General features: G+C 40.3%; 1 protein-coding gene across 13 annotated transcripts in view; it reads right to left on the reverse strand.

Moving 5' to 3' along the window:
- Positions 1-24,285, reverse strand: part of PUM1 (pumilio RNA binding family member 1) — a 141,167-nt gene extending 116,882 nt beyond the window's left edge. For 12 of the 13 annotated variants that reach the window (XM_059137925.1, XM_059137927.1, XM_059137924.1 and 9 more), the window contains exons 1-2: positions 24,154-24,285; positions 19,486-19,859 (exon numbers count right to left, since the gene is read on the reverse strand). In XM_059137925.1, coding sequence (XP_058993908.1) covers positions 19,486-19,848 — 363 coding nt within the window. In that variant the 5' untranslated portion in view covers positions 19,849-19,859; positions 24,154-24,285. The remainder of the gene's footprint in view (positions 1-19,485; positions 19,860-24,153) is intronic. The other variant, XM_059137928.1, reaches the window with a different exon arrangement.
- Between the last annotated feature and the right edge of the window lie 613 nt (positions 24,286-24,898).

The raw sequence follows: 24,898 nt of genomic DNA on the forward strand, positions 1-24,898 counted from the left end.
TCTGTAAATATACTATAATCATTTACATTTTTACAAGCTTTGAATAAAAAAACTAGATGGTCCTGTCACAAAAGGTAAATTAACAGTAGAATACTGCAGAAGACTGAATTACAGTTACTTTGTGGTTGGTTAGCTGGGTTTGGGGTTTGCATCTTGGGTGTTTTTATAATTCTGTAATCGTACATACTTTCCAAAATATTTACAATAAGCATTTACTGATTTTAGAAATCAAAAGTAACTACAAGTTATTTTAAATGGGAAGGGGAAAGATTTTATTGATTATTTTGTCAGAGAGAGCGCGAGCTAGCTAGCACAAGCGGGGTGAGCAGCAGACACCCCACTGAATAAGGATGTGGGACTCGATCCCAGGACCCTCAGATCATGACCTGAGCCGAAAGCAAAATGCGTAACTGACTGAACCACCCAGGCGTTATTTGATTTTCAAATCACTGTTTATGATGATATACAGAATGAAATTGGGCCGTGGAAAAAGTCCTTAATTCACCTATAATATTGAGAACAAAATTACATTCATCGCTAATAACAATGACCTTTGTTTTATCATATCTTCATTTGTTCATTTATTTATTTATTTATAATCACTACACCCATCATGGGGCTTGAACTCACAACCTAAGATCAAGAGTCACAACCTCCACTGACAGCCAGCCAGATGCCCCTCTGCATGTATTTTTACATGTAAAGGGAATAAACTCTGGTGACATAAACACAAAGTTTCATGAGCTGAACACTTCATTATCATTATTACAGTACAAACAACTGGCACAAGAAATAGGAGATTCCTATATCTAACAGGTCTTCAGCCAGAAGAAGGCTGACAAAATGTCTTCCTCCATTCAGCAGCCTTGACACGAATCTTCAACTACATCTTCTCATTGAGTAAATTTACCCAGGTAAGTCACAACAACATAATTAAAAAGGCAGCTATAAGGGGCGCCTAGGTGGCTCGCTCAGTTAAGCATCTGCCTGTGGCTCAGGTCCCAGCGTCCTGGGATTGAGCCCCACCGGGGTTCCCTGCTCCGGAGGGAGCCTACTTCTCCTTCTTCCTGCTGCTCCTGCTGCTTGAGCTCTCTGTCAAATAAATAAAATCTTAAAAGAAGGCAGCTACCAAGCACATCAAACAGCTCATTCTGGATTTTATGATCCTAAAAGAACACATAATACATAAATCCAAACTTTATCTGTGGAGAATATATTTTAATAGAGTTCCTATCTCCTTTGAATTAAAAAAGGAAAAGGATGAGCTAATCAAAATAATCTTCTAAGCACTGGCATGTATTAGTTTAGGTGATTTAATTTTTTTCTGGAATTCCACCTAAGGGAAAGAAAAAAAAAAAAAAAAGAATTCCACCCGATATGATGCAAACAATAAACCTTAATTTGTTCCTTTTCTGAGCAGTTACTACTATCTTTAGTTCATTACTCTACACTTTGTATTACTGTGAGGTGATGATGCAACAAGTTTTCCCTCCCCAGGTTGGGAGGAACTTAAGATATAGTGTATTTATTGGGTTTTAAATTTCAAGACTATGGGTGCCATGAGTGCCACAGAATCATGTTTAAAATTGGATTTAAAAATCAAAACACATAGGTTTTCTTCCCTCCCATTAAAATTAATCTCTTTAAGGTAATTTTGAATTCTAAAAATAAACCTTCACTACAAACATTTTGGAAAATACAGAAAATTACAAGATGGTTTAAAGGCTATTCAGAGTGGGGGCACCTGCGTGGCTCAGTCGTTAAGTGGCTACCTTCATTCAGCTCAGGTCATGATCCCAGGGTCCTCAGATCAAGCCCCACACAGGGCTCCCTGCTCAGTGAGAAGCCTGCCTCCCCCTCTCCCATTTCCCCTGTTTGTGTTCCCTCTCTGGCTATGTCTCTCTATGTCAAATAAATAAAATATTTTTAAAAATAAATAAATAAATAAATAATGCAGAAAATTTTTAAAATTACTTTCAATTGTTTTTGCAAATAAATAAATAAATAAATAAATGGCTATTGAGCTGCAATTTAAATAATGTTCATGGAAGGCCTCAATGAGAATAACATTTAAGCAAAGGAGTTGACAGTAGTGAGGGAGCAACTTTTACAGGTATCTCCAGAGGAGCATTCATCCCTTTGGGACTGGGGTATACCTTTGACTCTAGAAATAACTGTTTTACTGTCATTCCAAATGCCATTAAAATACAATAATTAGGGGCACCTGGATGGCTCAGTTGTTTTAAGTATAACCCTATGAACTGCCTTTGGCTCGGGTCATGATTGGGATAGAACCCCACGTCGGGCTCCCCACTCCGGGCTCCCTGCTTGGCAGGAAGCCTGCCTCTCCCTCTCCCACTCCCCCTACTTGTGTTCGGTCTCTTGCTGTGTCTCTATCTGTCTGAAAATAAAAAATCTTAAAAAAAAAAAAAAAATACAGTATTTAAATTCTAGGCCTAGGCAGAAAGCAATTCACCACCAGTTGCTGCTCGGGGAATAAAAAGAGGCCCACAAAACTTTTGGAGAAGATGGGAATTAATGTGATTATAGTGATCATTTCAGCTGAATACTCTGATACGTTAATTCTCATATTACACACTTAAAATGTGTGCATTTTATGTCAATTATACCTCAGTAATTTTTTATAAAAATGAAAATTCTAGCCCTAGAATAAGAATAAACATACCAATATAACAAATAAGTCAAAACAGATCCACATATAGGAGATCTACTTTATTATAAAGGAGGTCTCTGAAATCAACAAATGGTGCTAGGATCACTAGTTACCAATGTGAAAAAAGGAAAACTACATCACTACTTCCTGCCTATACAATACACAGAAACAAACTCCAGATGAATTACAGATTTAAAACAAAAAGAGAACTACAAAAATATTACAAGAAATGCAGGAGCTCGGGTGAGGGATGACCTAAGTATATAAGAAGTCAAAAGCAGAAGACCAATACTTGTGATTTTTAAAACTCTGATTTTGCAAAAGACACAATAAAGTTAAAAGATACAAAAACGGTCCTATAAATCTAGGAAAATAATATATACACCAACAGAAAAAATTAACAATACTCATACAGTGTTGGTAGAACAATGTGGAAATCTGGAGAACAGTGTGAAAATATGTATCAAAATGTTAAATGCATTCTTTTGTTTGATCTATTTCACCTCTGTAAATACATTCTAAAGAAATGATTGCAGAATACAAAAATAAAACTACCATATTGTTTACTAAAGCATTGTTTACAAAGTCAAAGCCAAAAAAAAAAAAGTTCAGTGACCTGGGATAAGTCAGTCAAAGTATTGTGGTTTCATGTACCATGGCCCTTAAAAAAGATACAAAGGTACCTGAAAAGATAGCCACAATCTATTAAGGGCAAAAAGACTACCACACAGTGTGTTCACAATTATGTGCAGGTGCAATACATTTACAATGTTCCCATTTGGCTTAAAACTACAACACATTCCTGAATCCGTGTTTATATATGCACAGGAAACATCTAGAAGGAAATGACCTGTGCTGTTAAGCATTTAACTCTGAAAAAGTTTCAAGTCACCAAAAAATTTCCTTCTTAGAAAGAAAATAAATTAGTGGCTGCTTAGGGCTAAGGGGAAGGGGGAAGTAGACAGTGACTGGTACTGCATAGTTTCTTTTGGCATCATGAAAATGGTGATAGCTGCACAACTCTAAATATACTAAAAATCAATGAACAGAACCTTTTAAATGGGTCAGCTGTATGGTATGTGAATTGTATCTCAAAACGTTTTAATAAATTCTACTTTAGAACAAAATTCATAACCATAATAAAAAATAAAAATTGTGCATTTTTAATTTCACAGTTTGGGTGGCACCTAAGTGGTTCAGTCAGTATAGCATGCAACTCTCGATCTCGGAAACCATGATTTCAAACCCCACAATGGGTGCAGAGATCACTTGAAAAATAAAGATTTAAACAATAAAATAAAAATAAATTCATAGTTTGTACCTTATACCATGTCCTAATAGATTTTTTTTTAATTTACCATGCCCCAATAGAAAGCTCAAACCCAAACAGCAGTTCTTAAAAAGCTTCAAGTAGGAAAATGAGTCACTAGTCTTAAAAGCAGTTAACTGCAGACAATAAACAGTTAAATTACAATCTCAATCCTACATTCACAAGGATGTTAGTTTCTTGAACTATGCTGGCACATACTATTCAAGTCAGAGAACAGGAATGAACCTTGTAAATGTATTAAGTTGAAAAAGCTGGCACTGTTTTCCAATTATGCGTTATAACTGTGAACAGAGACAATGTTTCAAAGTCTTACAAATTAAGAAGAGTAAACCTTGCTCCTCCAACCCCTTATGGCTTCAAGAAATCTCATGGTGTCAGGGAGCAAAGCAAAAGCAATCCTTCAATAAATGCTAACTGACTCAACTTCAGGCCCAAAAGCCTTTCAGTATTCAAGACTCCACATTCTGTTACACCTTACACCTTATCAATTCAAAATGACATCTTAACACCCTCCAAAACAAAATACTCCACTCAATAAAGCTCTTCAATATGCCCTGATAACATAATGTATTCATTTATCATTTATGAGGTATACACTATTTGCCAGGTGCTGGAGACCCAAGGCTGAAAGATTCTTCAAGAGGAACCATCACAGTAGCTCTGAACCAAAGTGCACATAAGATCACCAGGGAGCGGTTTAAAAAAAAAAAAAAAAAAAAAGCATGAATTGCAGCTCATCACTAGAGATTTAGATTCAGGAGGTCTGGACTTAAGCCCAAGAATGTGTTTACTTAAACAGCTTCCTAGTACCCAATGCTAAAAGAAAAAGTAGTTACTCAACTCCAATACAGGGAGCTGAATGCTTCAATAAGATGAGTTATCAAATAATGACAACAGCATCAAAAGCACACCCAACCTTCAAAAAAAAGGAGTCCCTGGATGGTGCAGTCCCTTAAGTATCTGATTCTTGGTTTTGGCTCAGGGTCATGAGATTGAGCCCCATGTCGGGCTCTGCACTCAGTGCAGAGTCTGCTAAAGTTTCTCTCTCTCTCCCTCTGCCCCTCCCCACACTCACTCTCTTTCCCTAAAATAAATAATCTTTTAAAAGGGGGGGGGGGGGGCAAAGAAGGAGGTTTCCCAGAGATGATACTTGAGTTGAAACGTGAAAGATGAGAAAGTGGTTAGGTGGATGAGACGGGAAGGGGGTTCTCAACAGAGAAAAGTACGTAAATAAAAATTGCCCAACCATGTTGAGGAATTACACACACTATGAAATTAGCATCTGTGTTCTGAAAATTACAAATACTTCAGTACAGCTGAGGTGAAGTACCAGCAAAGACTGGTAAGCTGGTTCAAAACATGAAGGGCCTAAATTATGCTATGCTGAGGAGCCTGGAAGTTATTCTAAGAACAACTGAAAAGCAAAAAACAAAATTTAGGCAATGATGAGACATAAGATCTATGTCTTCAGAAATACCAATCTGGCAGTAACAGAGAACTAAGAGCTCGGGGCAGGGAGCGGGGGAGGGTGTTCACAGAAAACCTATCAGAAGACTACTGTAAATGTCCTGGCAAGAAATATGAACCTTCCAAACAAGGCAATACGAATATAACCTGGGAACCGCTGGAGGTTGGCTGCGGGAAGCTAAGACTCCTAGGGTGCCCGGAATGGGGACGGCATCCACAAAAACAGGGCGTAGGGCACAGTGGACACTAACCAGTTTTGAAGAGTCACAGCACTTCCTGACACCTGCTGTGCATCCATACTGGGCTCCTATAATCAGACATACAACTAACCTCTTATTGCTGTCCCTAAACTTTAACATATGCCCAGCAGGTAGGGCCTAAAATGTGTAAAAAGAAGCCTGTTTTAGGGAAAAGTTGACCTACTCCATGATGAAGAATGGTAGGTCTCCAGACTGGCCTGGTGATAAAAGCATGAGGTTATCACCTTCAACATGTATCATCTGGGAACATAAAACATGGGGTCTTGTTTTTTGACCCTGCATTTCCTCATTCATAAAATGGAAATGATAAAAACTGGGAATCCAAATCATATGTAAAACATGAGAACAGCTCCAGCATACCACTTATGGAGAGTACCTGTCATTATTACTTCCAGATACAAAAAGGCAGTACTCAATACTAAAAAAAAAAAAAAAAAAAAAATCACCTTCAGATCTCACTGGTTACACTCAACCTAACCTAGCAACCTCTGCTCAAAACACTAACATTCTTTTTATTAAAACAGATACAATTAGGATGCCTGGGTGGCTCAGGGGGTTAAGCCTCTGCCTTCGGCTCAGGTCATGATTCCAGGGTCCTGGAATGGAGGCCGGCATAGGGCTCTCTGCTCAGCGGGGAGCCTGCTTTCCCCTCTCTCTGCCTGCCTCTCTGCCTACTTGTGACCTCTCTCTCTGTGTCAAATAAGTAAAATCTTTAAAAACAAAACAAAAAAACAGAGATAATTAAAGGAGATCCTTGCATTGGGAAAAAAAGTTAAATAATTTCCAAGATCTTCTCCAATGTCAAAATTCCACTGCAAATGTATAAGCCAATTCACTTTACACATTTAATACAGTAAACCAAGCTCCTTATTTTCTGTATGCATTTTTCTTTGTTTTTTGGGTTTTTTTTTTTAGACAATTTATTTATTTATCTACTTAAGAATTTTATTTATTTGACAGAGAGAGTTCACAAGTAGACAGAGGCAGGCGGGAAGGGGGAGGGAGGCAGGCTCTCTGCTGAGCAGAGCCAAACCCAGGTTTTGATCCCTAGACCCTGAGATCATGACCTGAGCTGAAGGCAGAGGCTTAACCCACTGAGCCACCCAGGTGCTCCAACAATTTTATTTAGTTTTAAGTAAGCTCTATGCCTAATGTGGAGCTCAAACTCAAGACCCAGAAACCAATCAAGTGTCACCTGCTCCACTGAATGATCCAGGCAGGGGCCCCAATAAGCTCTTAACAGAAGGTACAAGGTTGGGGTGCCTGAACGACTCAGTTATGTGTCTGCCTTTGGCTCAGTTCATGATCAGGAGTATGCTCCTCCCCTCACCCTGCTTATGCACCTGCGTGCCCTCTCTCTCTCTCTCAAATAAGTAAAATCTCTTTAAAAAAAAAAAGGCGTAAGGTTTATCTTTTTTCCTTTTTCAACCTATAAAAATTTCAGGGTTTGAAATTTGGAAAATACAAAACATGTAAGACAAAACAAAATTACTCATAATCTCCCTACCCACCCAAATAAAAGCAGGATTTTCTCGTATTTCCTACCAGTGTTTTTCCCATGTACATCACTCTTACTTAGAACTCAAAGCCCATTTTCTAGGTAATAAACTAACAAAGGAATTGTATTTAATATAAAATTTAGTCTCATCTGATTTGTGTCTCCCAAACACAAAAGAGCCCTACTTTAGCACTCATTTAAATGTACACACTCACTGAAATTCTCACCTAGAAGAAATCTTCTTTATAATTCCTTCCTCACTTCATGAAACTAGGTTTCCTCATAGAAAAGAATACTATATTAATTTCACAGGTTGGAATTTTATTAGGCTTCTGACCCCTATAAGTAGTATCTCCTTAATTTGGCCAACTGGGGGCAAAAACAATTTAAATCAATAAATTCTTAGCAAATTAAAGAACATTTTTTAATTAACAGCAGGTATGTTGCTTTTAAATACATACAATAACTAGAATTAGGTTAATGAAGTGTTCTCCTATTAAAATCCTTAGGGAATTTCCTTTAACAGAGAAAAATTATTTGTCATTAGTGGATCAACTGACTGTATATTCATGACATCTAAAGAGTAGAGTTCCCTGAAAACACACCTGCTGTTCTCTGTAATTTAAGCATTCCTCTTCCCACGGTTGTAAACAAGTTTGTTTACGCTGTTAACCTGAAAATACTGACTTCACAGAGAGAGAAGTTGTTACCATTAGTTCCAGTAAAACCTGTTGCTTAGAGAAATTCCCAATCTGTGGTATAAAGCTGTAAATAAACTGACTCTCCCAACCTTATTTCTAAAAAGCCCTGGCACATGTTAACAAAAACTCTCAACAAAATGGGGATAGAGGAAATACACCTCAACATGATAAAGGCCATATCTGACAAACCCACAGCTAACATCATACTCAAGGGTGAAAACCTGAAAGCTTTTCCTCTATGATCAGGAGACAAAGACTCCCAATCTTGCCACTTTATTCAACGGAGAACTGGAAGTCCTAGCCACAGCAAACAAGAAAAAGAAATAAAAGGCATCCAAATTGGTAAGGAAGAAATAAACACTATTTGCAGATGACATGATACTACTACAGGAAGACTCTTAACACTCAACCAGGGTACCTGGGTGGTTCAATCTGTTAAGCGTCTGCCCTCTGCTCAGGTCATGATCCCAGGGTTCCAGGATAGAGCCCCATATCAGGCTCTCAGCTCAGCAGGGAGCCTGTTTCTCCCTTTCCCTTTGCCTGCCATTCCCCCTGCTTGTGCTCTCAATCTCTCTCCCCCAGCCAAATAAATAAATAAAATCTTAAAAAAAAAAAAAAAAAAAAGACAAACAAATAGGTGGCTCAGTCAATTATGCATCTGTCTTCCGCTCAGGTCATGGTCCCTCTCCCTTTGCTGCCTACCCCCTGGGCTGGTCCTCTCTCAAGAGCACTCTCTCTCAAATACATAAAATCTAAAAAAAAATTAAAAAACAAAAAAAACAAGACAAGAAATAACAAGTGTGGTCAAGGATGTAGAGAAAAGGGAATCCTTGTGCACAGTTGGTAGGTATGTAAATCAGTACAGAGACTATGGAAAACAGTACGGAGTTCCTCAAAAAATTAAAACTAGAGGGGGGCACCTGGGTGGCTTGGTCGATGGAGCCTTTACTTCCGGTCACGATCCTAGGGTCCTGGGATAAAGCCCCACACATCAGGCTCCCTGCTCAGCAGGAGTCTGCTTCTCCTTCTCAACTCATTCCCTCTCTCTCTCTTTCAAATAAAATCTTTACCAAAAAACTGAAACTACAGGAGTGCCTGGCTAGCTCAGCTGGAAGAGCACGAGACTCTTGACGTCAAGAGTCAGGAGTTCGAGCCCCATGTTGGATGCAGAGATTACTTAAATAAATAAACTTTTTAAAAAATCAAAACTAGAAATACCATATAATCCAGCAATTCCACTTGTCAGAATTTATTCAAAGAAAATGAAAAAACTAATTCAGAAAGATAAATACACCCCTCATTCACTACAGCATTATTTATAATAGCCAAGATAAGGAAACAGCCGAAGCGTCCACTGATAAATGAATGGAAAAAGATGTGGTATATACATGCAATGGAATATTACTCAGTTACAAAAAAAAGAATGAAATCTGGGGCACCCGGGTGGCTCATCTGGCTAAGCATTTGCCGTCCACTCAGGATCCTGGGATTGAGCCTGTTTCCCCCTTTCCCTTTACACCCCCCTCCAGCTTGTAGGCATATATACTCACTCTCCCAAATGAATAAATAAAAATCTTAAGGAAAAAAAAAGAAGAATGAAATCTTTCCATTTGTTACAACATGGATAGTCCTAGACGATATGTTAAAATCATACAGAAATAGACAAATATAGTATGATTTCACTTATATATGGAATCTTTAAAAATTGAACAAACAGGGGCGCCTGGGTGGCTCAGTGGGTTAAGCTGCTGCCTTCGGCTCAGGTCATGATCTCAGGGTCCTGGGATCGAGTCCCGCATCGGGCTCTCTGCTAGGCAGGGAGCCTGCTTCCTTCTCTCTCTCTCTGCCTGCCTCTCAGTGTACTTGTAATTTCTCTCTGTCAAATAAATAAATAAAATCTTAAAAAAAAATAAAAAAAAAAAAAAAATAAATAAAAATTGAACAAACAAAGCAGATTCGTAAGTACAGAGAACTGGTAGTTGCAGGGGTGGCAGCAGCAGGGCTCAGGGGAATGGGCAAAAAGGTAATGGGGAGGGCGCCTGGGTGGCTCAGTGGTTTAGGCCATTGACTTCGGCTCAGGTCATGATCTCAGGGTCCTGGGATCGGGTCCCGCATCGGGCTCTCTGCTCGGCAGAGAGCCTGCTTCCCTCTCTCTCTCTCTGCCTGTCTCTCCATCTGCTTGTGATTTCTCTCTGTCGAGTAAATAAATAAAATCTTAAAAAAAAAAAAAAAAAGGTAATGGGGATTAAGAAATAGAAACTTCCAGCTATAAGTAAGTCATGGGAATGTAAAGTACAGCATAGAAAACACAATCCATAACAGTATAATAGGTTTATGTAACAAATGGTAACGAGACTTATCATGGTGATCATTTCAAAATACATGTGTCAACTTACTGTGTTGTACACCTGACACTAAAATATGTTAACTATATTTCAATTAAAAAATTAAAATTTAAAAAATAAAAAATACTGAGTGTCTGGCTGGCTCAGTCCGTAAAGCATGCAACTCTTGACTCTATCTCAGGGTCATCAATTCCAGCCCCACACTGGGCCTAGAGCTTACATGAAGAAAAAAAATAAAGCCTACAGAAAAGTGCAACCAGACATTTGTGATTCAGATCCTGGGTTTCAATCAATTATTAAAAAGGTAAAACCACCTTAAAAATAACTAAATGTCAGCCTCTGCCTTTGGCTCGGGTCATGGTCCCAGGGTCCTGGGATCAAGCCCCATATCGGTAAATGTCCAGAACAGACAAATCCGCACAGAGTTGCCACTAGTGGTTGCTGAGGACTAAAAAGTGAATGCTACTCAGGTGCCTGGGTGGCTCAGGTGGTTAAGCGTTAGAATGCCGATTTCGGCTCAGCTCATCATCTCTGGGTGATGACATCCAGCCCCATGCAGGGGCTCAAGCTGAGCACAGACGAGGCTTGGGAAACTCTCCCTTTGCTCCTCTCATACTTCTGCACACACGTGCTCTTTCTCAAAAAATAAATAAAACCTTTAAAAAAATAATAAATGCTACTGGGTATATTCTTTGCAGGGTGATGAAAATATTCTAAAACTGACTGTGATGATGGCTGGACAACTCTGTGAATATAATAAAAAAATGAACCGTACATTTTTTTAAGGATTTTATTTATTTATTTGACAGAGAGGGATCATAAGCAGACAGAGAGGCAGGCAGAGAGAGGGGGAAGCAGGCTCCCCGCTGAGCAGAGAGCCCAATGCGGGGCTCGATCCCAGAACCCCGAGATCATGACCTGAGCTGAAGGCAGAGGCTTAACCCACTGAGCCACCCAGGTACCCTGACTTATACACTTTAAATGGATTAATTATGTATCAATAAGGCAATTATTTAAAAAAATTTTAGGGCCTTCGACATCCACAAACCTAAGAATTTTCCTGCTGAGGTTCATAAGAACACTACAAACAGTATTTTAACCATAAAAGAGCACTTACTAAAGGAAATAAATAGACAAATCCACATCTGCTAAATCTTCTGAAACCATTTTAAAACCAACAGTTCTCTAACAGTATTACATGGAAAAAAAAATAGAAAAGCATTCCTCTGAAAAAGGTCCAATAACTCTTCAACTATAATTTTATCACCAATGCCATGTACACCCTTCAGGCCCAAGTTCTTCAGTCAGATTTCCAAATTAAACTCCCCAACCTAATGCTGATCACTGCCCATCACTCCATGCTACAGTGGTAGGCAGGGTGCAAACTGCCAGAGCAGTCCAATGAGCAGAAGCCACTCTCTCATTACATCTCCTTACTATATCCAGAAAATGAAGAAACTGAAAGTAAAAAATAGAGCAAAGAGGGCCAGAAATCACTCAACCAAAAAATAAAATAACTACTGGGGCACCTGGGTTAAGCCTCTGCCTTCAGCTCGGGTGATGATCCCAGGTCCTGGGATTGAGCCCCGCATCGGCTCTCTGCTTGGCGGTGAGCTTGCTTCCTCCCACCCACCTCGCTGCCTGCCTCTCTGCCTACTGGTCATGTCTGTCTGTCAAATAAATAAAATCTTTAAAAAATGAAAAAATTTTTAAAAATTTTAAAAAATAAAATAACTATTATTTATCCTATCCTCAGCACTAAACTACTCTCTTAGTAGTGTGTTGACAGTCCTATGTTTCTCTCTGAATGTTAAGACATTTCCCAAGGGTGGACAGATTCTAAGCAAGTGTCAGAACTTTTTTTCCAAGTATTTTTTCCACAACATGAGGAAGCATAATTCTGTGATCAGGCTCAGGCTGTACAAAGTATTCAGCAAATGCTATTGCCAAGACACACCCATGCACAAAAGATGTGTGTCTCTTCTCCAAGTACAGAGAAGTGTGCTGAGAAACAGTACCATCGTATTACTTTACTTATAAAGCACTTCACAAACACATCCATAACTGAAAGCTAAAACACAGCTCTTCCTAAGTAACTGCTGTTACTTATTAAAAACTTAAGGAAAAAAAAACAAGAAATCTCATTAATTCATGACATTTCCCCCTTCTTTGGCCACAGGGAATCTGAGAACAAATTCTGTAATCCACCCCACCAGTACATATTTATAAATTCTAAATTTACTCCCTTCATTTTCCTGACATACCCTTATTTTCCCATTGTTACATCTCATTTCCACCTATCCTACAATTCCTAACTCCACACCAAACACCTTCCAAAACAAAACAAAGATGGGTCATAAACCTCTGCAAGCTGCCATCTGGGGGCACAGGCAATCAAGTATCACACATAGTATTAGAGAAGAGCGTCTGACTGAATGCTGATTTTTTAACACTGGAACCTAATTCTTAAAAATAGAAAACAGTTCTCAAAGTTATAGTCAAAGAAAGCCTGCTGAAGATGCTTCTAACCAAGTTAAGTACATAACATTAAGTCTCTGTAAACTCCAAATATAATGAAAAAGGCTCCAGGAAACACTGGCACAAAACAAAATACGGCAGCGTGGACGGTTCAGCTTTCAAGTACAATGTTAACCAATAAGCACTCTACCCAGGAAGCTAAGAGGCTCACAGTCTAACACAATCATTCAGCAGGGACAACAGAGAAAATCTCCAGAGAATGACAAGATTGTCAGTATGGGGAATACCTGGATACTTGAGCTCCCTCCCAGTTTAACACAGTATTTAATAATTACAAATGTAAGGACTAACTCACAGCCACTGGAGAGTAACCACAGCCATTATCAAGGGCAGGTATCAAGATACCATTAAAAGATGAAACTACCGGGGCGCCTGGGTGGCTCAGTGGGTTAAAGCCTCTGCCTTCAGCTCAGGTCATGGTCCCAGAGTCCTGGGATGGAGCCCCCCCGCATCGGGCTCTCTTGCTCAGCAGGGAGCCTGCTTCCTCCTCTCTCTCTGCCTGCTTCTCTGCCTACTTGTGATCTCTGTCTGTCAAATAAATAAATAAAATCTTTAAAAAAAAAAAAAAAAAAAAAAAAAGATGATGGGGCGCCTGGGTGGCTCAGTGGTTAAGCCGCTGCCTTCGGCTCAGGTCATGATCTCAGGGTCCTGGGATCGAGTCCCGCATCGGGCTCTCTGCTCGGCGGGGAGCCTGCTTCCTCCTCTCTCTCTCTCTCTGCCTGCCTCTCTGCCTACTTGTGATTTCTCTCTGTCAAATAAATAAATAAAATCTTAAAAAAAAAAAAAAAAAAAAAAAAGATGAAACCACCAAGTGAAAAAAAATGGGGGTAGGAAGAATCAAAAAGAAGGTTCATTCACTGACTTTCGCCTGGCTATCTAGAATTATCTACCACTGGCTATCAACCCATGGTGGATACTCATCTATCCTAGAACCAACAGACTACTAGCAAAAGTGAAAAAGATCTGTGAGGTTGCCTTCTAAATTTCCTTTCACCAAAGCAGAGCTACCTATCCCTGCTCCTTAAAAACCAGGACAGAGGCCACACAATTCAATTGGTCAACCCTAAAATTTTTTCCCTATTTCATCACACACTTTATCTCACAGCAGTTTACAGAGAAAACAGATTTCACAATAAGAGAATAAAATAATCCAACAAATCAAAGACTTGACCTTGGGTTTTTTGCATGATGAAACCTTTAATGCTGTTCAAAATAAAAGTTCTCGGGTTATAAAAATTACTGTTAAAACAAGTACACACAAAAAAACAAATAAATATAAATTTTTTTGTAGGCAAGATTTTTAAATAAGATGTATTGTTTACTACGTGTAAGTTTTATGGGCCAAAAATACAAAATTCATGAGACTTCTTTCCCTCACTCCCCTCCAAAGACTTCATTCAACTCGGCCCAAAAATGAGGCTCTGAAGTTTCTAAGTATGTCAAATACAGTAATTTTTTTTTTAAGATTTTATTTATTTATCAGAGAGAGAGAGGGAGAGAGCAAGCACAGGCAGACAGAATGGCAGGCAGAGGCAGAGGCAGAGGGAGAAGCAGGCTCCCTGCCGAGCAAGGAGCCCAATGGGGGACTCCATCCCAGGACGCTGGGATCATGACCCCAGCCGAAGGCAGCTGCTTAACCAGCTGAGCCACCCAGGCGTCCCCAAATACAGTAATTTTAAGTATTAAAGGAAGTGACACCTGAGGCACCTGGGTCAGCTCAGTCTGTTAAGCATCTGTCTTAAGCTCAGGTCATGATCTTGGGGGCTCTCGGATTGAGCCCCATATCAGGCTCCCTGCTCAGCAGGAAGCCTGCCTCTCCCCCAACTCATCCTCTTTCTCACTCTCAAACTCTTTTAAATAAACAAAAAATCTTTTTTAAAATTTTTAATAAAATAATAAAAATAAACAGTTCAATTTTAAACTTAAATTTTTTAAAGATTTTATTTATTTACTTGACAGAGAGAGATCTCAAGTAGGGAGAGAGGCAGACAGGGGTGGGGGGGAGGCAGGCTCCCTGCTGAGCAGAGAGCCCGATGCAGGGCATGATCCCAGGACCTTGGGACCATGACCTGAGCCGAAGGCAGAGGCTTTAACCCACTGAGCCACCCAGGTGCCCCTTAAACTTAAATTTTAAATTTTAAAATATTTTAAATTAAATTATTCTAAATTGTAAATAAAGCTTATAAGATTTTTAAAGTAGTACATATCACCTCAACACATGTTCTCAAGCTCTTAATTAAAGAGCCTCGTGCTGATTATCCCTTAAGGTTTATACTTCAAAATAAAATTCATGTATTAAAAAAAGACATGTAGGGGCGCCTGGGTGGCTCAGTGGGTTAAGCCGCTGCCTTCGGCTCAGGTCATGATCTCAGGGTCCTGGGATCGAGTCCCGCGTCGGGCTCTCTGCTCAGCAGGAAGCCTGCTTCCCTCTCTCTCTCTCTCTCTCTCTGCCTGCCTCTCCATCTACTTGTGATTCCTCTCTGTCAAATAAATAAATAAATAAATAAACAAACCTTTAAAAAAAAAAAAGACATGTATATTTATGTGTGTGTATACATATACACGTGCACACACATACACATTTAGGCACAGCTTAAAGAGCTCACTATTAAAAGAGGGGAAAACTCAGACACTAAGAAAATTTCTACATCAGGCAGGAAAATCCTAATTTCAAAAGGTGAAAAAAAAGTTTTAATTGTAAAAAACTGATTGTTCATAAAAGAGTAATAATGAGAGAAACGGCTCTAAGGTACTTGGAATAATAAATAGTTTCCTTCCCTCCAACACTGCCGGCTGGCATCACAGCCTGTGATATTCTTTACTTCGCCAGGTCACTGCTAAAAGCATTCTGCCAATTCGATCAAATTTGTTCCATTATGCCAAAAGGCCTTTAAAAAAAAAAAAAAAAGCTAAGGACTTAAGCCCACCAAAGAGGAATTAACATCCCAAGGGTTACTACAGCAGAATGCGCTGGCAAGTATGGCAAGTAGATCACTTTATATTAATTCAGTCTTGATATATGTAAGTTTCTCACAATTACTAAATAGAATACACATGTAAATAAAAACAAATCTGCGGGGGGAAAGGACGTTTGCATTGCTGCTACTGTGGAAAAAAAAAGGCACTCTTGAAATTCTAGGAGAAAGGTCAACATTATTTATATTCCACTCCGTATTATTAAGTTTATCATCTCTAAAATTCAAGCAAAATTATGGCAATTCTCTGACCTCGAATTGTGCTACTTTGCTGCAGTCACTTTGTTTGTTTTGGTTTAGTTTTTAAGGTTTAAACTATTGGGGGAGGGGGGCCAGAAATACAGAGAGAGCATGGGAAATGGACTCACAAAGACCTGATTTCAAAACCAGATTCCAACTGGCAACTAAGCTTCAGTTTCTACTCTCTCAAAAAGGATATTAACTCCCCCATGGCATTGTTCTGAGACTTAAGTACAGGAAATATAGCCCAGTGCCTAAAATATAAATGTTTCTACCCCCATCAGTGGTTCCCATTTGACAGATCAAACACCTTTTTATTCCTCCAGTCAGTAACAGTGGCTGATGAGGGCAGTGATTGTCTGCTTAATGATAGGCCCCTCCACTCTTCAATTATGCTATACTCACCTCTGCCTACCTGTTACCTGTTTTTCCCCACAGGACAGCTGAGCTGTAAGATCTCCCACTTTACCCGAGTACAAATCTGAAGAATTTAAGGTCCTCATTCAATCAACACAAAAATTACAGACATCACCTGACAAAGGGGCATGAAAAACACAACAGTCTCTGCCCTGGAACAGTTCAGACCAAGAGATGAGATCAACACCAAACCCAGTAAATTATAATACACTATAATGACTCAGAAGAGGTAATCTGTGTGTGGCCCATATCTGCAACACAGCAACTACCCTGAGTTTCTCTAACACTCTTTATTAGATCATGTGTCTGGCCCAACAGAACTATTTTGTGATGAGTGCCAATTCCAAGTTGGTTCACTGGTTTAAGCCCCTGGGTATGGAACAGGTTTCACCATTTAACAGTAACTCCAGTTTGCTAACTGACCCACATAAAACTGCTCAACAAGTCAGATGCGGTTCCTTAAAATAAAGCTCAGCATACGACACAACCCAGACTAAGCCTTCAATAAACACTTGTTAACTTGCACAGCACAACCAGATTCTAGATCTTAGAGCTCTGCCAAAACTGACCCGGAGTTTGATTCTCCCACCTCGCCCAAGACAGGTGAGCACCTTGATTCTCCTTTAAGCTTTACCCAACAGCCCATCATTAGAAAAGACAACACAAGATCTATAATAGAGATTTTTCAAACCAATGTTTATGATTTCTAAACAATGTTTAGCCAATAAGGCAAAGATTACAGGCCTTCCACATATGCCACTACATAGATACCATCCAAACCAAACACCTCCTACTCTGGTCTCTACATGTACAGCTGTCTACATCTCAAATTCAACATACACACTACCAAATTTAATTATCTTGCCCCAAACCAGATACCCCTCTCTATTCCTTCCTTTATTACTTCATTTTCTCAGGGACCTAAGATTTCTAATTCAGTCACCACAAACTCTGTATTTCTCAGTCCCATAACTTATTTTTTTCATTGCTCACACCATGCCTCACCCACTCCAATCTCTCACTGCCAATTCAATCTTCCTGAACACCCCTGGATAAAAGCCATACACACACATTCGAAAACACTGCAGCCTATTGAATTAATAAATCTTAGCCCTGGCATTCAAGGCCCTTCTCTTTGTGACAATATCTTTTTTCTCCAATTTTATTTTAAAGCCAAAGGATTAGGGATTCATGTGTTTAACAGATTTCCTCTGAAGCTCTATTATATGCCAAATTCCAGGGAAATGGGATACTGAGGTGAATAAAATCTGATTCCCACCTGCAAGACTCCAGGAAAACAGGAAAGAAATATAGTGCCTTAAAGATTAAAAAGTGCCCTGGGGCATGTATGTGACGGTCAGTTAAGCATCGGACTCCAGATTTCAGCTCAGGTCATGTCAGGGTTGTGAGATCAAGCCCTGTGTTAGGCTCCATTCTCAGCAAGGAGTCTGCTTGAGATTCTTTCTCTCCCTCTCCCCCTCCCCCAACTTATGCTCTACATAAATAAATAAAATCTTAAATAAACAAAGAAGACAGAATGTGCCCTAAGTGCAGACAAAGCCCTCTAGAGGCACTTAGGTGGTTCAGTCGGTTGAGTGTCCAGGTCTTGGTTACAACTCGGGTTACGATCTCAGTCAGAGTCATTGAGATCAAGCACCACAACAAGCTCTGCAGTTGGCATGGAATCTGTTTAGGATTCTCTCCACCCTTCCCATGCACTGCCCCCCACTCACTCACTAAATAAATCTTTAAAAAAAAAATAAAGAAAAAAACCTGTATGTCTAACTTTTTACTGTCCCTCACCTACCTACACATACTATGTTCTTATCAATCAGCACTAATGCTGAGGATTGTTCCAATAAACCAAAGACATATAATTAATGTGCTCAATAAATCTCATAAATCTCATGAATAAGAAGTAAACACCACCTCCTCATTTCTACTATGGTAAAACACCATGGCACACACACTGCCTTTTTGGAAGGGTCAGGGAAAGCACAACTGAGAATTCAAATTTGCAAATGTGCTCGTACCTGATTTATTTCTGAAACAGAACAGAAACACCAGAGACCTAGTGAAAGATGTCAGTTAATTTTGCTAGTCAGTACTCAGACACTGACAGTATGAAATGAACCCTCTGCAAATTCAACCTATACCTTGTGTCAAAGAATAGCCTGATTAAATACACTAATCCTTTCATCACTATGAATAAGTTAGGAAACACAGATCAGGCAAAACACTCTTCTCAGTAAAATATGCTGTGATTCTAGCTGTGGTTTTGAATTAAGAGTTAGCACGTCAAAATTAACCAAATGAAAGGAGTGCTTAGAACAAGAGGACAAAGATGGTTGAAACCTAAAAGCCACAACCACTCTTCTCTGACACAAAACATCAAATATACCAGTTCCATTTCAAATAAATCTCACCCGAGCAACTACTTTGTTACCAACTTCCTAGTAACCTTTAACTATAACATTTTAAAAACTAAAGTCACCCACACCCAACAGGAAAGGCTTTGAAAATATGGATGCAGGCTATAAACAGTCCAAACAGTTCTTAAAAGAATATATGTCAAAGCGGAAAAAGTATCCTTGCTTTAAAAAGTATGTATGGGGAGGCACCTGGGTGGCTCAGTCAGTTAAACATCTGCCTTTGGCTCAGGTCATGATCCCTAAGCAGGTAACCTGCTTCTCCCTCTCCTTCTTCCCACTGCTCATGCTCTCCCTTGCTATCTCTCACTCTCAAATAAAAAAAAATAATAAAACCTAAAAAAAAAAAAAGAAGCATATGTGAAAATGTAGCACATGCACATTAAAATAACTCTGACTTTTCTTAAATGAATTGATGGTTTACTATTTAGCACGATAAATGACCCAGTAACAGTATTACAACATTTATCCTTTAAAACAAGTAACTCTTATGTTTGGACCAAATGAAATTAGCAATTTAGGCTTTTAAAGACATTCACTGAAAGCACATATCCTAAGTGAACAGAGATTATAAAAGAATTTCAAAGCTGAAATAGTGAACTTTTTTTTACCTGATGTTCTGCATGAATGTTATCCCCAGTAGGCCATCGATGTTTGCTATTATTATAGCCGCCTCCACCACTGCCTCCTCCCCCAAGCTGCTCACCATGCTGCCTCTGAAAGAAGTAGTCCACCATAGCGTCGTCTTGGGAACGGCCTGCAACTCCTATCGATCCTGGGACAGGGCTCGAGTGTGTCCCAGCTGCAAGAGCCTGATTTGCAGCTGGTTGTGGCTGCGCTTGCGACCCTGTTCCAGATGTCAAAACAACAGGCATGTTGGGATTAGCTGGTTCTTGAGGGTGATGTTTCAGGTGGGGGCTGAAAGAGTCCTGCCAAAGCACTGCTTTTCTCTTCAAGACACATGCAACGCTCATTCCACCAACACCTAAGGACAAAGAGGTTACAAATGTTTAAAATTTGTGTTTTTAAAAACATAACTTGAATAAAAAAAAATAACTTGATATATACCAATACAAAAATATGAGCCCCGTGTCTTTTGCAGTACCACATCTATAACCAATTCTACCAAGCAGCTAAATATTTTACAGTATTTACACAATTTTCCAGACTGAAACCTCTATTTTTAAGTTGCTGAATACAAGCAGGTGTGAAAACAAATGTAGTTGGTTGGTTGCAGGCAGTATGACAAGGCACTGAGATCAAAATTTAATACAGCAACTTCAGGAAAGCTTATGTTGTTACCAAACCTAACAACATAGAATTGGACTTCAATCAATGGCTCCTCTACCCAACTTATTTGCACCTTAAGCCAATTCTGCAAATACTTCTTAAATGAACAAGAGATCTATGAAATACCACTTTACAAATAGAGCAGATATAAGCCAATAAACCAAACAAAAATCCAAACTCTATATAATTAGCAATGACTCAGACTGTCTAAAACTTGAGAAGATCCTTTAAAATGTCCAACACAGTCATAGGATGCTCTTTGAAGGAACATAAGGCCCCCTGACCAAGAACAGCAACAGAATGTTCTCAGCCTAAACCTTTTTTAGCCGCTGTTGCGCAAGGGGGTGGAAATTTTTACCAATAATTTACAACTGTAATCACATCATTATTCTGTTTATAAACAGGATGAGACCAACCAAATCCAAACACTTTACTAGTGTAGAAAGCCTCACTGTAAAAAAAGATGCCTCAGTAACAACTGTGTGGCAAATATATTGCAGACAGTAGTATCTTATCAGTCCTACTTTACAAATGAAAATTCTAAGGCTACGTGGTGTGCCAAAGGCCATGCTGAGTTGTAGAAGAGAGAATCAAACCTAAATCTGTTTTAGGGGCACCTGGCTGGCCCAGACTGTGGAGTTTGCGACTCTTGATCTCCGGGTTATGGGCTGGAGCTCCAATTTGGGTAGGAAGATTACTTAAAAAATAAAATCTTTAAAACATGACAAATAAACCTGTTTACACCCAAGCTTAGTTGTATCCACCTCTTGCTACACACAGATACTATTTCTCTCACTTGCACCCACTACTCTTTTCTGGAACAAAGAATCTCTAAAATGTTACTATGAAATGTTACTATTTAAATTTCTTAAAATCAAAAACTACATTTGTACATAATACAGAACATTTGTCAGCCTGTGGGTGCTTTTAAAATTGCTACAAATAAGTTACCTATTAGACTATAACTGTCTATACTCACTGGAGTCCAATTTCAAGGCTATCAATTTAATAGTCCACTGCTACAATGCCTGCTCTCTCCACCAAGCCCTACTGTAACATTCCAAAAACCCATTCACAAGATTTATGAGGAATCTATTAAGTTATTTCTTTACAGAATTAAGCTTCCTGATAAAGAACTGCTTGTCACAATTCATGTTTTGAAGCCAGAAGACAACACAATGGAATCTGTAATTTATTCAAAGCCTAATTTGGAAATACCTAGTTTCAGTTAACAATTCCAATCCATCAGAATCTTACTAGGGTAGTGGGTAGTCTAGCTTTCAACTAGTTTCTGATTTCATGAATAGACTCATGTTCATGCTTACGTACCAAAACCAAAAAGTCATATAGCTGTATTTACCATAGGTGTCTACAAAGTGCCAAGCAGTCTAATACCCTCCTGTTTGAATTTCAAAAGAATTAATTGCCCCTTTTTATGGACGTATAACTGACACATAACATGGTATTAGTTTTCATGAGTGCAACATAATGACTGGATATTTGTATACACTTGAAATGATCACAATAAGTCTAATTACTATCCATCACCAAACAAACTCATTGCCCTCTTATTACCAACAGTAGCCAGTTCCATTTTCTTCCACAAGGGAATATCAATTTAACAGTCTGTTCTACAGCAAGCAAGGAGTCCCAAAACCTAAGTTTTACCACTAAAACAGCAACCTCTCAGAGCCTGTTCCCCACCTAGAAAATAGAAGAAATGCTTTCTCTAGGACTCACAAATTTGTTTGCTTGTTTTTCATCAAAATAAAACAATATAAAACTTTTGGGTAACTTTAAAGTCACCATGCTGGGACCCCAGCCATTCAGTTACCACCAGTTAAGGCAATGAAGCACCAGTTCCTAAGAGGATTCCTAAAATAGCAAATGCAATCTTTACTAAAATAAAAGATTTGCCACAATACTTATCTAACGAATAATTTCCATATGAAAAAGGTTTACCTCTGAAACTCTCACTACTACAGTCAAACAAGGGGCTGGCCAGGGGGGAGGAGTTCCCATAAAAAAGTTCAAACAAAACAATTGGCTTTTGTAAAGCTATCTGTTTGCCCTAAGACTTCCTGCTTTACCTAATGAGGCAAGGCAGTTTCTGAAACAAGAGAAAACCTGGCAGAAGGGACAGTTTGAAAGTGAGCAAATACCTAAGCAATTAACATGTGTCTTGGGTAGTTGTGTAATATCTTGGCAATTACAGCACAAAAATTAAGAAATCACTTAAATATCAGAAAACATTTAAATTGCTGATGCCTTTTAGAGAAAACTCTCAAAGCCCACTGAAAAGTTATGTGTACCATTTGAAATGTGACTTTTTACAAACAGCACATTATAAAAATTATTTTAAGCAACTAGAAATAAGCGCTGATTCTAGTTACTCTTCCAAAGTTTTCAAACTGTTTTCATGAAAGTTTTTCTTGCAATATCACTAACATTTTATTTCAAGCAAAGGAACACAGTTTAATTTCTCCACCACTCACCTTCCTTTAACTAAAATGCTTAGTTTAAAAGGTGTTTTTTTTTTCCACACTGAGGGGGAAAAAAAAAAAAATCTGTGGTCATAAATTTACTTTAAAGCACTTCAACTCAAACCCAAACTAAACTTCAAACCCAACTTCAAAAAGCTGTGGCCTTGAACAAAATGAATTCAACTGTAGCTAAGGCGAAATGCTAATTCAAAGTGCAAAATCCAGCATTTCCCAAAGATCCTGATAAACAACAGCCCCAAAGGGTGTTTTAGAAAGTTAAAATCAGCAAAGAGTTAAAATGTTTATTTTGTTTACAAAAAGTCCTTTGGGGGCCACAAATCTTGGCTTGTTTTGGTGAGTTTTTAGGTGTTTCTTAAAACAAACAAAAGCTAAAGCTATAAACCTATTGTTTCAGAAGTAACTGACTTCAAAACAGAACCCCCCAAAACCCTCCATAAACTCTCATTATCCTTCATCCCAGGAAGAATAGAAAAGGAACGGATTGGGTACGGACAACTAAAAACGGTGTGTTTTTGTTTTTGTTATTATCAATTAGACAATGAAGAGTAACAATTCTTCAAGTGATGGGGAAGATAAAACCGTCCCTAATGCTCTCTGTCGTGTGTGTGTGTGTGTGTGTGTGTGTACGCGCGCGTCGGGGGACACGGGGGGGGGCTCTCGTGGGGAGAAAAAGTTACAGGAGCTTATTCCTCACTTGACGTGGGAGTGGTACTGACAAGTCTAACAAACGATGCCTGTTTACCAAGAACGTCGGCGAGGACTAAAACTATCTGTTTTCCTACTACCGAGGGGTGCGCCCCTCTCTGAGTTAAGACAGACACTCACCAGCACAGGGAGGCTCGACGAGGAAGAACCCACCGAAAACCCAAGCTCTCACGGAAACAAAAGGCCCCAAGCACCCAGGAGACTAAAAAGCGATCTGAAACTTCCTGATCGCCACTTCTTCACATTTAAGGCTCGCAAAGTTCCCCCATGGTGGGTCTCGCCTGGAGACAAGGGCCAAGGCTGCTTCTAAAGCGATTTATTGTTCCTCCTGCTTCGGCACTGCCACGGCAGCTCAAGAAGTCGAAGAAATCCAGGGTGGCCCAGAATTACACTTTCATGGCCACACAGAAGACTCGCGGCTTCGCAAACCCATCAAAAAAGCAACCCGAATGGCAACATCAATCTTCGGGGGCTCCAACGGGTCCCAGCAGAAATGTACAGGCACGTCTCTGCCCCGAGCCGGGGCCTAAAGCCCCGGCATTTTCCTCGCTTCGACCCCGCTCCCCACCCCCTCCCTCCTTTGATAACAATAGGGGCCTTGCTGCTGACTCCAAAACATGTACGAGGAACAGCGAGTGAGAAGCCTCAGCCAGGGCCCCGGGCGGCTTTTCCAAAGCCCTTCTCACCCCCACAACCGCTCTCAAACACCAATACAAAGGGGCGATCTGCTCGCTGGGGGTCCGGAGCAGCGTTTGGGGCCGGCGGGGTGCGGATACTCACGGGCGGAGCGGTAGGATGAAGATGGATTTCAGCCCCCCGATCTTCTCTCTCCGGCGCTCTCGCTCCCCCTTACCTTTCACTCCGACAACATGGCGGCCCACTGGGGACGGGGCTGGCGCGGTGCATCCTGGGATAGGCTCTGGCCCCGGCTCCGGCGGTGGCAGCGGCATGTGCGGAGAAGGCAGGCGGCTCTGGAACAGGTTGCCTGGTTGCCATGCCAACCCAGGGCCTGTGTGAACTTGGGAAACTCGCAGGCAACACAACCGCTGCGCGCGCCAGGGCCCGCCCGCTAAGCGAGCGCGCGCCGTCGCGGGCAGAAGGCGGGGTCCCGCGCCGGCACAGGAGCGCCCGTGGTGTTTGCGGGCGCCAGGCCACGCGCCGCACGGAGCAGGGCCCCGGGGGGTCGGACAGGGGCGCCCCGCCGGATCCCCGAGGGACCGTAGACGCGGCACCGCCCGCTCCCGCGCGCTCCCAGCCTCACCGCCAGATTGCAGCAGCCTGCGGGGCTGAGGGACTCTTGCTTATCGCTCGGCTCTGGCTGGACAGGTGCTGACTTCTGACCCCTTTGCTGCAGCTTTCCGGCTCTGGGGCCTTGTTTAATCTTCCTGCCTCCATCGCCCCATTTAGAGAGTGAAGAGGAAAATGAGAACGGCTACTCAACAGAACTGCCGTGAAGATTAAGTGAAATAATGTGGCTTCTTATTCCTTTTAAAGATCTCCAGCGCTTGGTACAGTGCCTCCTAGG

The sequence above is a fragment of the Mustela lutreola genome, chromosome 10, assembly GCF_030435805.1.
Source record: "Mustela lutreola isolate mMusLut2 chromosome 10, mMusLut2.pri, whole genome shotgun sequence".
Lineage (NCBI taxonomy): Eukaryota > Metazoa > Chordata > Mammalia > Carnivora > Mustelidae > Mustela > Mustela lutreola.